The sequence below is a fragment of the Candoia aspera genome, chromosome 1 (assembly GCF_035149785.1).
Source record: "Candoia aspera isolate rCanAsp1 chromosome 1, rCanAsp1.hap2, whole genome shotgun sequence".
Classification (NCBI taxonomy): Eukaryota; Metazoa; Chordata; class Lepidosauria; order Squamata; family Boidae; genus Candoia; species Candoia aspera.
Genome location: NC_086153.1, coordinates 275,560,527 through 275,574,963, shown reverse-complemented (window position 1 = coordinate 275,574,963; position 14,437 = coordinate 275,560,527). Strand labels below are relative to the sequence as shown.

The 14,437-nt window shown below is 41.7% G+C and overlaps 1 protein-coding gene across 1 annotated transcript in view; it reads right to left on the bottom strand.

Moving 5' to 3' along the window:
- Window positions 1-14,437, bottom strand: part of GALNT16 (polypeptide N-acetylgalactosaminyltransferase 16) — a 171,044-nt gene that overhangs the window by 61,673 nt on the left and 94,934 nt on the right. Inside the window, exon 3 of the mRNA XM_063289812.1 lies at window positions 281-379. Coding sequence (XP_063145882.1) covers window positions 281-379 — 99 coding nt within the window. The remainder of the gene's footprint in view (window positions 1-280; window positions 380-14,437) is intronic.

Genomic DNA, 14,437 nt, shown 5'->3' with positions numbered 1-14,437 from the left:
AATTTGGGTGAACGCCGCATCTTCTGATGAACAAATAGCCCATGGATCTGAGCAAATGCCTATCCAGATGCTCTTTTTAATATTAAAAGAGCTTAACAGCCAAATGGGGACAAATTTATTCAGACATATGTCATGCTGAGTCCAACAGGACTTTCTTCTTACTGACTGTGCCTGGGATTTCAATGTTACATTATTCTCTTTTTACATGGAATAAACCGCGTGGATTACAGTGGAGTTTAGTTCTTGCATGTATTAGGTAAGGTCTAAAAGTATAAGGTACCTTTTCACTGTGCGGAGCAAGGTGGAGCGAGCCTCATTGTGAAAAGTGATAATGATGCTTGTCGCCGGCAGGTCTGCACTATAGCGAACAGATGCACACCTATAACAAACGAGAGAAAGAGTTTTCATCAGAAAGAGCACAAGTTCCCATTTCTGGAGAATTAACTACTAAAAAAGAAATTCCAAATCTAGTACAAGCTTACCAAACCTTACACACATATTTAGCAGACAACTGGGTTTTGTTACCCTGCCAACACATTTCCCATACAACACCTTTTATACGACTGCAATTCATCACATGCTGGCCGTGCTGACAACAGGGTTTAGCGTACATTGGATTATAACTGCCAGCAACACTTGTTAACAAGCCTGCTGATTTCAATGCCATCAAGACACAAGATGGCACCTATTTATACATTCTGCTGCCTAATTGTTCCAGGGGTGGGAAGAAAGAAGCAGACGCAAATCCATGATGGATTTAATCAGCAGGTGAAGTTACTTCTTCCAGAAACCTAGCAGCTGGTGATGAGGTGATGTGGCATGTAGTTACAAGGCTCAGCAGCAACTGGGGAGAGGGCAAGCCCATGCTCTTCATAGTAGGACACATGGAGCAGCTAGGCTGATGTTATCCAAATCATATGTACTCACACAGGCTGTTGTTATTAATGGCTTCTGCCTAAGGGGAGAGTTGAGGGTCAACTTCCAATACTGGCACCTGATTTTTGCCAATAACAGTATGGATTCTTCATCTCTTTGGCTTCAATGGTGATGGCAGGGTGTGTAGAGAAATGAGACCCACATTGGTCATCAATACCTCCATGACTCAGAAGATCTTTCTAATTATAAGCCAGTCACCAATATTCCATTCCTCAGTAACATGACTGAGAAGCTAGTCATCTCACAGTTCCAGATGTGTCTGGATGAAAATGATTTTTTAATACATTTCAACATGATTTCACTACCTAGAGTTATTTTGGCAGTTGAAGAGATTAATACAGGTAGTCCTCATTTAATTGGGACTGGAATTTCTGTCGCTAAGCAATGCAGTCATAAAGTGCAATGTCAGTGACTGCACTGCTTAGCAACAGAAATTCCAGCACTTCCAGTTGCCATTGTTAAGTGAATCACCATTGGTTGTTAAGCAAGGATGTCACATGGTTGCCATTTGCAACCTCCTGCTGGTTTCTCCATTGACTTTGCTTGTAGGAAGCTGGCAAAGGAGGTCACAAATGGTGATTAATGACTGCAGGATGCTGCAACCAATGTAAGCATGAGTACTGGTTGTAACTTCCACTCATTCAGCACCTTTTTAAGTTTGAACGGTCACTGAATGAGTGGTAATTAAACAAGGACCACTTGTACATTGATTAAATACAGTTCATCCACAATATACTATAGTACAATGACTGCTTTGGTAAACTTGGTGGATAATCTGTGCTGGAAAGAAGATGGGGGAATGCAATTGTAAGGCTAGACTGGTCAAGGTCAGAGGGAAACACCATGGTCTGTTACAATAACAATCCACAAACTGAAAAGCTCTCAGCCAGTTATGGTACACGGGCAGGAGAAAGAGATGCAAGATGGAAACTTTGAATCTGCTATAATGGCTTGCAACTTGTACTCTAAAGATGTTGGATTTCTTCATTGAAGGCTTCTGGTGCTGTTGGTAAGAAAAAGGCTGGACAGCTGAAGAATCCTATTCTGCGTAGGTTTATACTCTCTCAAGAAGGGCTGCTTCACAGTTTGGGAGTATTCCTTGATCCCCAACTGTCACTGGATTTGCACAATTTCAGCAACTTTCAATGGGCATTGCACCAAAGCTTCATGGAGATGCCAATCCTGGTAGCAAGCCACCATCTTTATTTTGACTCAACAGGAAAAAAAATCAGTTACCTTTCTCTGTGTTCTGAAAAAAAACAGTTTACAGTATATACCTGAGATCTGATTGGATCAGGAAAGTTTCCAATGCATTATTAGAAGGCTTGGGAACAGAATAAGAGTTTCAAACACAAGTAGGACCTTTGGAAGGTAACTGTACTAATAGCAAAAGACCCTAAGTGTGGCTATTACAAAAGGCGGACGTGACTGAGTTCACTCTAAAATAATTTCTATCGGCTTTTGAGTAAAAATTAAAAGGAGGAGTTCCTTCAAAATACCTACTGCCAACCTAATATCAATCAGAAGTTGGGTCCAGCAAAGGATAAATAGATCAGATACAACACTGTCAGTACTGAGTGACTGGATTTGAGAGAGAAGAGCCTGAGAAAGGCAGAAGGTCAAAGAAGAAGCATAAGAATCAATAATGCTGAAAAAAGATGAGGAGATTGATAGAAGTCTTTGCATGGAGACCAAGAGACAAGAGCTGGAGACAAGAATTTCAAAAGAGTTGTGTGTTAAGGAACCAGAGAGGCTTTTTCTCACTTGTACCTAACCATGGCACAATTATGTCCTGGCAACCTCTTTTTTCTGCCATGCCCTCATGATGTTGCCTTCATTTGATTTCCTAGCTCATGCCTGAGGCTGCCTTAAGTTGTCCTTAGCTGTTTCAGTGTTAATGTAATTCTTTCTCCTTATCTCAATACATTTTTAAATCATTGGCATAATCACATGGCATGATCAGTGAATGGTAAGAATGGGATCAGCCCAGCTTCTACTGGCCACTTTAGGGTTGTCCAAGCATGCCCCCTTCCTTCTGATCCCTGAGCACTGCCCTATGTGGCTATTCTGATAGGAATAGGAAAGATTGGATCTTTTAAATCAGTATCTCCCCGTGCCCACAAGGTTTCAAAGCTGATCCTTGGCTCAGAGATCTGACTTGAAAATAGGGACCAGCCAAACTAACAACTGACAGACACCAAAAGGTTGTGATGTGCAAAGGGAAGGAAACGTAATGTAGAAAGCAACTCTATTAGCTTTTCCACAGTACCCTAGATATAGTGCTATCCACCCAACCTTGAATTGACAGAAAACTACATCTATCATGAAATCTGCTGTCCCCTCTGTTGACCTTTATTACCTTTGTTCCTAGTCACTGCCAGTCACTTAGACCAAAGTGGCCAGAAACCATGGACCTCAGAACTTCACTGGATGTCATCATTGACCCATGAAATTACATTTTAAAAGAGTAATTAAAAATAGCTGAATTCTCACAAGCTATGTTCTCATGAACCTTTGGCCATTTTAAATTATTTTAAATTATGTAAAATATTTCTTAGGTTTTTTAAAAAGTGGTTCTTGTGACATCACATAAAAGGCTGTAGTGCTACTGACAGCCTAGCAATGACCAACACTGCTGATCCATGGACTAGGCTCTGCAGATCTAGCATGCATTATTTCATATCTGGCAAACTTCTCCTGTAGCAATCTTAGGCCAGGCACTCTCAGCCCTAGGAAAAAGGCAAGGGCAAACCACTTCTGAAAATCTTGCCAAGAAAACTTCAGGGAATTAATCCAGGCAGTTGCTAGGAGTCAACACTGATCTGAAGGCACCAAAAAAAAAAAAAATCTGGTTGAGAAGCAGAAGCCCAGTAATTTTATGTCCCTTGCCAACTCAAATGGTCTGGTGCAGCCTTTCTCAACCTTTTGACCCTGGAGGAACCCTTGAAATCTTTTTCGGGAAACCCCTGCACATTCAGGCTCAAATATAGGCCGCAAGTTACCAAATTATTATATTCGTCTCATGTGTATGTCTGTATAGATGCACTAACAGTGTTCTTAAACTAAAAATAAAGAATGAAACTTACCTCTTTAATGTGAAGTTGCCCAAATTTGAAATAATTTTTTAAATAAATCATGATCTCCCAGGGAATCCCTAGTGACCTCTCGCGGAACCCTGGGGTTCCACTGAAACCTGTTTGAGAAATCCTGGTCTGGTGTATATGCTGGTAAGTATGTAACTCAGTATTTCAGTGAAACTGGTAGACAAAAGTACTGTATATACTTGTGGATTAAGCCCATCCACAGATGAGCCAACCCTCAAATTTTTAACAAAAATATTATGAAAAATGTGCCACCAGCAGATTAGCTGAACCTTAAAATTTTCATATTTTTTTTAATATGTTCTGAAGGACTTCACTTGTTTACATATTTTGTATCAATAAATGTTGCTTTCCAGAACAGATTCCATTTCAAATTTTCACAATTGGCTTATCCATGGTGGCTCATTTTTCATGGTATTTTGGTTTGGCTTATCTACAAGTATATACAGGTACTTTTAAAAAGTATTACTGTATAATAATATAATACTTATAAAATTTATAATTATAAATTTCTGCTTCAGTGCTTTGCATGACTAGATACCATGAACCCAGGATATTCTTTACTTTGGAAGTTCAATCTACGTATTTTTTTTTCTCATTTGCGGCCAATGCAGCATATCTCATGACATGCCCTAAGTTTTAGTTCTAGGACCACAGCTCTTCAATCTTTTTATTAATGACTTGGATGAGGTTGTGGAGTAAATACTGATCAAATCTGTAAAATTCACAAAACTGAGTGAGGTAGCTAATACCCAAGAAAACAGAAATAAAATAAAAATGTTCTTTGTAAGTTAGAGAAATGTACTTCAAGAGAGATTTATAGCCATGCAAGTTTTGAAGTCTGATCATTAGAGCAAACCACGTTTCCTGAACTCTTTCCTTTCCTGTTGCTCTGAAAGACCTTGTTCTAGAGCAAACTTGGGTCCATCTTAGTGACCACAGTCAGGTTTTTCAGGTGGCAGTCCTGAACTAGGGACAAAATGCAAGACTACCTGTTCTAAAGAACCCTTTCTATTATTTAGCAACTGCTCGTGATAAAAAGATATCTCCAAATACTTTTTCACCCTAAAAAAATTCTAAATAGTCATTTCTCTCCCCCTCACATACACTTTTTCTCACCACAAATTAGAGCAAAACAGAATTTATTATGGAGTAATATGGGCAATTCCTTTTCTTACAGTACAAATAAGCTGCCACATTCATAACCCCAGTAGCTAGTGTTGCTCCCTCCTGTGACAGTAAATCAATGAGCAGAGCAATACCGAAGCAAGGGTAAAGTGAGTTCAGGGCCCAAAGAGGTATAAAGAACAAGCATCTCAGAGTTTAAAAAAAAGCTTTTCTCAGCTGCTTCTAAGTGCATCATTCTCATTAAAAATGATGTGAGCAGACCATGAGTTTTCCAAGCCCATCATTCATTTAACTGTCTCCTTCCATTGCCATTTAGGGTTAAATGAAGTTGTTAATCAGTCAGATCTACAGGATATAACTCAATTTTGGAAGTTACCATCTAGAAGTGTGTCTTTCTTTCATCACTGGTGAAAACATTCTTAAAAAGGGAATGGAGATGTAAGGCCTTCAAGTGAAGATCCTCAACACCCAGCACCAGTAACAAAGTCTTAAAACAGTGAAGGCCAACAGTCTTCAGAATAGACAACTTCAGAACATTGGATAGGTAAGAGAAAGAAGGTTGGACCACCATAAAGGAGTCAAGTTGTGATAGCATGAATACTTAGCCACTCAGGGTGTCTTTTAAAGTAGCTTTTCCCCCAAAGCTAGAAAAGGCAACTATTCTGCTCATGACTTATTTAAATGAGATTATTCTATATATTACTACTGTTTATGGTTATTACTGAACCACTACTATTTTTTTAATCTCTACGTTCATAGCTATTGTTTATGACTACCCTAAGTAGCATCTAATTTTTTTTTCACACAGCATTTTATTACTGTGACACTAGCCAATTATTGTAATTTCCAAGCCCTTATGAAAGGTAAGTGGGAAAACTAGAATCAAGCACAAGGTATATTATGTGTGTTATTGCACTAATTCAACATTCTATTTTCTTTCTCATGCTACTAAAGCCAACTAATATAGAGAAATTGAATATATGTTTATGTGTTATATTCCTTTGAAAAAAGGCTTTTCCCTGCTTGTTTCAGCATGGGATGAAATGTGAAACAGACATTTCCATAGAAAGCTATGAATTGAGAAGCTCTTGATTCTAATCATGGTTTGGCAGCGTGCTGTTTGTAGTTCTCACAGCATCTGTGATACCCCTAAATAGCTTCCAAGGAACACAAACATTAAATTTTATTCTCAAAATTACAATGACCACAAGAGATCAACAATCTGGTGCAAGAATTCAATGGTCTAATAGGACCTTGGGGTCAAAATTGCTGAAATCTCACAAGATTCAATGATCTTATGGGGGTACACACCACATATATATACTGTGTACATATACATATACATATACATATACATATACATATACATATACATATACATATACATATACATATACATATACATATACATGTGGTAGCAGAGGTCTACCACACTAGACAAGACCCAAGGTGCAGACTGTGCAGAGAGGCCTCAAAGACAGTCCAACACATAGTGGCAGGGTGTAAGATGCAGGCAGGAACAGCATACACTGAACGGCACAACCAAGTAGCTGGCATTGTGTACAGGAACATCTGCACAGCGTATGGGCTAGACCCTCCCAAGTCCAGACTGGGGATTCCACAGAAGGTTGTGGAGAATGACAGGGCTAAGATCCTGTGGGACTTCCAGATCCAGACAGACAGGCAGGTACTGACCAATCAACCGGACAGTGTGTTAATGGACAAGGACCAAAAGACAGTGGTGGTGATAGATGTAGCAGTGCCAAGTGACAGCAACATCAGGAAGGAGGAGTATGAGAAGCTGGAGAAGTACCAGGGCCTGAAGGAGGAACTGGAGAGGATGTGGAAAGTGAAGGCCGAAGTGGTTCCAGTGGTGGTAGGGGCACTTGGGGCTGTGACCCCCAAGCTGGGAGAGTGGCTCCAACAGATCCCAGGAGCAATATCAGAGCTCTCTGTCCAGAAGAGTGCAGTGCTAGGAACAGCTAAGATACTGCGTAGAACCTTCAAACTCCCAGGCCTCTGGTAGAGGACCCGAGGTTGAGGAAGACACATACCACCCATAGGGGTGAGAAGGGAATTTTTTTTATATGTGTGTGTGTGTGTGTGTGTATATATATATATATATGCATATGTGTGTGTGTGTGTGTGTGTGTGTATACACAGAGAGAGAGAGAGAGAGAGAAAGGGAGAGAGAGAAATGGGTATCTGATTGCTGAGTTTTGGTTCAAATTTGCCATGTATTTATTAGCTCGTCTACTGCATGTTACACTTAGTTTCTGATTACTATGTAATATGGGGACAATAAAGAGAGATTGCTTAGAGGACAAGTTAGGTCAGAAGTCTTTTGGACAGTCATTTCTTTATCAACATCCAGAACTGTTTCTCTGTATAATACCTTTATCATATAGAAGGTATGTAATGTTTTAATTTTTTTTAAATCTGTTCAATCGTGTCTGATTCTCGGAGACTGCCTGGACAAGTCCCTGCAATTTTCTTGGCAAAGGTTTTTGGAAGTCCTTTGCAACTGCCTCCTTCCTAGGGCTGAGAGAGAGTGACTGGCCCAGGGTCACCCAGCTGGCTTTGGGCCTAAGGTGGGACTAGAACTCACTGTCTTCCAGTTCCTAGCCCAGTGCCTTAACTACTGCACCAAACTGCCTCTCATTGTTTTAATATGCAGGTATAAAACATTTTAATATGCAGGATGCTGGAGCTCGTTTAGGATCAGAAACCTTGTATACTACTCACTCCTTTCAACCCCGCAACTTAGTTTCTAACTGAAATGTATCTCTCACCAGATCTATCACAACTGTTTTTCCAAAGGAACCTGCTCTCATGAGATTGGAAGAAGATTTCCAGCCCAGATCCTCTCCATGTCAGCTTGATAGTGGATTGTCCAACCTTTGAACCTTTCTTGGGTAACCTATAAATCATCTCTCAGGGTATCCTATGAAACCAAATAGAAGTTATTCTTAAAGTCTGTGTAGAGTTACAGGCTACACAGGCAGTACCCTCTTGATGCTCCATTGCAGCAGCTGGAGAAGAACTGAACAGAAAGGTGGGAGCCTGTCAGCCTTGCAAGGTAGTCCATACCAGAAGCATACACAGAAGTACTAGCTCTAACTTTATTGTAAGGTTAAATTAAAAGACTCTTGCAAGTCTGAAAGTACATGTCTCTCCCCCACCCCCCTTGCCTTTACAGTCCAAGAAAACTAGAGAGGGTCCCTTCTGAGACGTTTACCACACTCACACTCCTTCTGTGGGCTAAGCTGCTGCTTATCCAATCGTTGCCCTGGCTGCGGCTTGTTCTCCTGTCTCCCAAGGTCATTCCCACATACCATTACAGAGTCACACAACCCTAAATATATGATCAGGGGGAAGAAATCGGTTGCCTGCCCCAGGTGCAATATAGTAGTGTTTTAAAATAGCCACTGTAGGGGTACATACCTGGCACGCAGACTATATAGAGACCATTTCATACAGTAAATGTTTATATGAAAAGCATATATAAAAGCCAAGTCTTTCAGCTGCTTAATAAATATAGATACATAATTGAATATAGGACTAGGGAAGTCTGCATTGAAATTATGAAGTTCATTGGGTGTTCTTAGTCACCACCTCTGCCTAATGGAGGAGGTTCTGAATAAGAAAGACAATTGTGAATAAGAAAAGATAATAGTAAGGGTAGTAAAGCAGTTTTAAATAGACTTAATAAGAGCAGGTGTTCCTCCACACATGACTTTGAAAGCACTCTGCTGATATGAATCCCACATCATCCTTGTATTGCTTGGATAAATGAATTAAATGCTTAACTCATTCAGTGATTCCCAAAAAGATCAGTAAGTCAGTGTCAGGTAAACCAACTTTTGGCTGGTCTGGAACCATCCTGGGGGCCTGAAATATGTGCAGCATTTTTGTAGCATATCTCTTCTTCTCAAAGTCAACCCAGTGGTCCTAGGATGGAAGAGGATGACCTGATAAGAGAGCAAGCTAAAGGAACACATTATTATTATGTCCACAGTACTGCCAACTGTTAGATAATCATGTGCATTTTGTTACTATTAAACTGTCATCCTCAGGCTGAAAATGGATGATCAGACATATTCCACAGATGCACATTTTTTTAACATGGGCTTCAATGGTTTTTGAGGGGTTTGCCATAATACTTTCTGAAATGTAGTCATATCAGGGAAAAGGTTAAATGATGTGAATTAAACACTATATTAATTTAATTAAACTGATTGATTTTCCCTTCCTCTAACTTTAAAACAAGTTGGTTAAGTTTATTTTAAATATAAAATACACATATGCTTATACAGTTCCTTCCCCACCTCAACTTCCCCCTATTGTGAGCAAAAAGCCCACATTGCAGCAAAATTAGATACCACTAATTATCTATAATTAGTGCCTGACAGTGGAAAATCAGGTAGTTGTGCCTAGAGTTTCTGAGATGGAGCTGGGAAATGGGAAGCCTAGTCCACAACCACCTACAGGGGTCCTTGTCCTTCCTGTCACTAGGAAGGTTGACTGAATGACTCAGGAAGCCAGAGTTTTATACTGGCTTTCAGCATTAGCCTTCAAGATGGCCTTGGAGGAAATATTCAGAAGCCATTACAGAAACAGCAATGGCAGAAGTGCTCCTTAAGCTCCGGGAAGGGATATGGTGTTAGGAAAAGACTCAGGCTGGCTCCTCTCTGACTCAGTGGGGTATAAGACAGAGGGAAGATAAAACACAAGCTGGCTTACAAGATTCTGTTGCTGTAGCCTATCTCAATAAAAAATAGTTCTAGTCTTCCTGTAGAGTTGGGATCCTTATCTGGTCTACCTGTAGGGCTGACATGTTCCCTCAAGAAGATGAAATATAACATGAAGGAGCAGCAACTGCAGGATTTATTTTTTTTAAGCCAAGAGTCAAGGAGAAAAATAATTGGGAAAAAATAACTAGAATGCAAAATCATACCTGGGAATTCTGCATCAGACATCTTAGGGAACAAGAGAAGACTGACTGGCAGGCAGTCCTGGGAAAGCACGGGGGCTTTCTCATTCTCCTCCTCCCTCCTGTGGGCCTCTTGGAGGTATGGTGAAAAGCAGGCAGATTTTTGCACCAGGCTTCTGGGAAATATGGGGAGAGGATTTTCTGGTTCTTCTTCCTTGAACCAGCCCAGTTCACCACCCCCATTTTGACTGTTTTGAGCAAAGCACTGGTCTGGAAATCTGGTTTCTTTTGCACCTGCCCTTTGGGAAAGCAAAGGGAGAGATCAACTGACCACTATCAAGCTTCTCTTCCCAACAAATTGCTTCAAGGCAACAGAGGGATGCTGCAGCCAAAGCAGCTTGCTGTTCTAGAGATACGGAAGACTTGGGCAAATTGCAAAGATTTTATAAACCTTTGCATTTGGGACGAGTATTACAATATCATTAATATTTCTTAAGTGACTTAATTCATATAATGCTCATGGCATAGAAATATCTCCTCGACTCTTTGAAAAAGAGGGTTTTTCCCTTTGTGGTTATCAATTGAAATTAAAGATCAGCAAGGATCTGTGAAGACAGTAACAAAGCCCACTGATTCTTTCTAGTAATGTAGGATTACCAGGTGTTCTTTGGCAAGTCCTGAGTTGTTGAAGTATTCATATCCACTTCAATAGACCTGCCAGCTCTATTGCTTCAAACAGTAGCCTGCTGGTAACTGTGGTCCAAAGCCTTTGAATCTTATCTACCACTTCATCAGTTTTATACCTTGTTATCTCTTCATGCACTTAAATAACTATCAGCTGGTAAATGATGATTGCTTCCCACTACATCGTTCTATAGCTTGCAATTCAATGGAAATAGCACTGCCCAGCATCATTTGGGAAGTGACTGTGGGGGGGATGCTAAGTTATTGAGTTTTACCATTCTTTTGCACAGCTGCCAACTCAATCTTCAAGAAGCTAGTTTTACAACAGCTTCTAAGGAATTTAGAAATGTTGTGAAGATCAGGCTTGTGAGTTCACTTTTGCCCACAAATGTGTAATGCAGTAGAAATACAGTATGTGGGAAATTACAATAAGGTATGTGGAAGGATGAGAGCCAGTTTGCTGTAGTGGTTAAAGGCACCAGGCTAGAAACCAGGAGACTGTGAGTTCTAGTCCTGCCTTAGGCACAAAGCCAGCTGGCTGACTTTGGACCAGTCACTTTCTCTCAAATCTAGGAAGAAGGCAAGGGCAAACCATTTCCAAAAATGTTGCCTAGAAAACTGCATGAGCATATCCAGGCAGTTGGCTAGGAGTGAAGATTGATTTGAAGTTGCACACAACTTCAGAGGGGTATAAAAAATTGTCAATAGACTGATATCTACAATAGGGTCAAAACGGAAAATATACTTTATTTCCAGCTCACAAAAGTCCCATTCAAAAATGTCCCATCCAAATTTTCTGAGTTGATTGAGTTCCAATGGGATAAAATTTGAAATTGGAGAAGAAAACTCTAGATATTTCAAATGTTGCAGCCATAGGAGAAATGACAAAGCATTCCAGAGCTAAATATTAGCAATGTGGTAGCCCATAGTGGCTGTTGCCAGTCAACCAACTTATAAAAAGAATTTTAAAGATAAGGCGGGTCTATCAGATCTTGGCTGCAAAAATCCAGTGGACAACTAAATGGTCAATGCTACCATACAGTTTTCTGAATGTCTGTAATCTGTATCAGGTACTCATATGTAATCATGCACAGACAAACACATTTTAAAGTCTTTTTAGATCCTGAACAGACTAAAAAGGGGAAGCTTGGTAGATCAAACCAACATGTTACTACAGAAAATGCACAATTCTAAAAATAAATAAAAATACAGCTGGACCAGCATAGAGTCATTATAATATTAAATCTACTCTGAAAGTTCAACAACTTTAAAGTGTAAGAACATGTACCAATTACATGCACATCAAAATTTGAGCAAACCAACTAAAACCACAGAATGTTTGTATTTTAAATGCAGTCAGCAAACAACAGTGGATGCCATTGCCAAAGCAAAATCAATTAACAAGTTAAAACAAAGAGCAAAAAAACAAGTTATAACCAGTACAATGAAGCTGTTTTGAAAACACACTGTGCTGGCTTGATTAACTCAAGTGTACGTGTCTGTGTGCATGTGTATACACTCTACGCTCACTTTTTCTGCTCTGATGTTGAGCTTCAGGCCGATTGATTGATTGATTTGATTTATATTTGATTTGATTCTGCAACTCTGAGCAGCTGTTGACATATTGTCCTGGTAATCTTTGAATTTATAGCCTCAGCAGCATTAGCACTATATGCATGAAACTCAATAGTGCATGTGCATATCCATTTTTATTCGCCTGCCTTGTGTCCGCATTAACTGTTTTCTATTGCAGTTTATAGATGTGCAAACCCAACTTCTCCATAGAAACTACTCTTGAAAAACCAGCAATGGCTTTTCTACCAGGCTGTCAGGCTCTGCCTGCTACCCAGTAAAACCACAGACACTAGTGTAGGCTTAGGTTCTGGTTTTATTTGAGTATAGAATGCATGCCCTTAGAAAAGCTGAGAGTGAGTGGAGCGCGCCGGAACGGGATTTAAATAGCCCGCGCCGGTCAGCGCTCCACCCCTTCTTACTCCGGGTGTGCCCCGAGCCCCGTTGGTTCCGTTGCCGGTAGGTGAGGGGTTGTGGAGCCCCTCCTGTGCCTCGGGAGTTTCCTTGACTGTTTTCCCAGCCGGTGATGGTTCATTGCCAGGCGATCAGGTTCGTAATCTTTTTGACAGCTCGGGCGCGCCTCGTGGTCTGGTCTTGTCAATTACCTTCTTTGCAACATTGTATCTCTCTCTTCCCTGCCTCTGGCTAGAGTCGATACTTTGTTGCCAGCACCTGTTGCTCTCTTTTGTTAGCTAGTTGCCTTTTCCCTTAATCCGCCCGGTACCCATTTCCCTGTATTGTTATGTGAGCCGTTGCGATGCCACAAGCATTGCAACGGTGATCATGACATACTGCCCCCCTTCAGGAAGGTTAAGCCGCGGGTTTGGAGGGGTAGGCGGTGTGGAAGGTGCGAATCAGGTCAGGAGCCTGGACGTCACGGGCAGCAACCCACTCAGGGTGTGGAAAGTGTTTCCACTTTACGAGGTATTGGAGGGAGCCCCGCCGCTTGCGGGGGTCAAGCACCTCCTTTACTTCGAAGTGTTGCTGCCCGTCTATCATCACTGGTGGGGGGGGTGCGTGGGTGCCACCGGGAGGGATCACTTGCCGGCTTGAGTAAGCTGCAGTGAAATACCAGGTGCAGTCTCTTTAGATTATGGGGCAGGTCCAAGCGCACCGTGACTGAGTTCACTATTTGTGTCACCTGGAATGGTCCAATAAACTTGGGGGCCAGCTTCTTCGATGGTTGCGGCAATTTTATGAATCTGGTGGATAGATAGACCATGTCCCCCACCTGAAATGTTGGTTGCTGGCGCCGGTGTTTGTCCGCTTGTGATTTGTACGCTGTTTGTGCCTCTTTAAGCGCGTCCTTGATGACCCGCCAGGAATCTGCGATTTTCTCACCCCAATCACAGGCAGCCACTGTTGGGGACGGAGGCTGAGGTAGTTCAGGGATGGGGATGAACTCCCGACCCGACACCACCCAAAGGGGGGTTTTCCGGTGCTTTGGTGTATTGTGTTGTTGTATGCGACCTCTGCAAACGGGAGGAGGTCTACCCAGTCATCTTGGTGATAGTTTATGTAGGAGCGGAGGAATTGCTCCAGTGTGGCATTAAGGATCTCTGTGGATCCGTCCATCTGGGGATGCCAGGAAGTTGACAGGGCTTGCTGGGTACCTATCAGTTTCAAAAAAACCTGCCAAAACCTCGAGGTAAATTGTGTGCCCCTATCGGTCACCAAGCGGGAGGGGCATCCGTGTAGGCAGTACACGTGGACTAGGAACAGTTTCGCCAGCTGTTGGGCTGACGGGATCGAGGCGCAGGGGATGAAATGCGCTTGTTTTGAAAAGTAGTCTTTTACCACCCAAATGACCGTTTTATTTTGGCTGGGCGGTAAGTCGACTATGAAGTCCATTGAGATTTCATCCCAAGGGTGGGAGGGTTCAGCCACGGGTTGCAGCAGCCCCTGGGGTTTGCCAGCTGGTCGCTTGGCCATAGCGCACACTGGGCAGGACGCCACATACATCTTGACGTCCTTCCTCAGCAAGGGCCACCAAAACTGTCTCCGAGTCAGGTGTAGGGTTTTCAGGAACCCGAAGTGACCAGCCTGTTTGCTGTCATGCGATCTGTTGAGGATCACCTGCCGT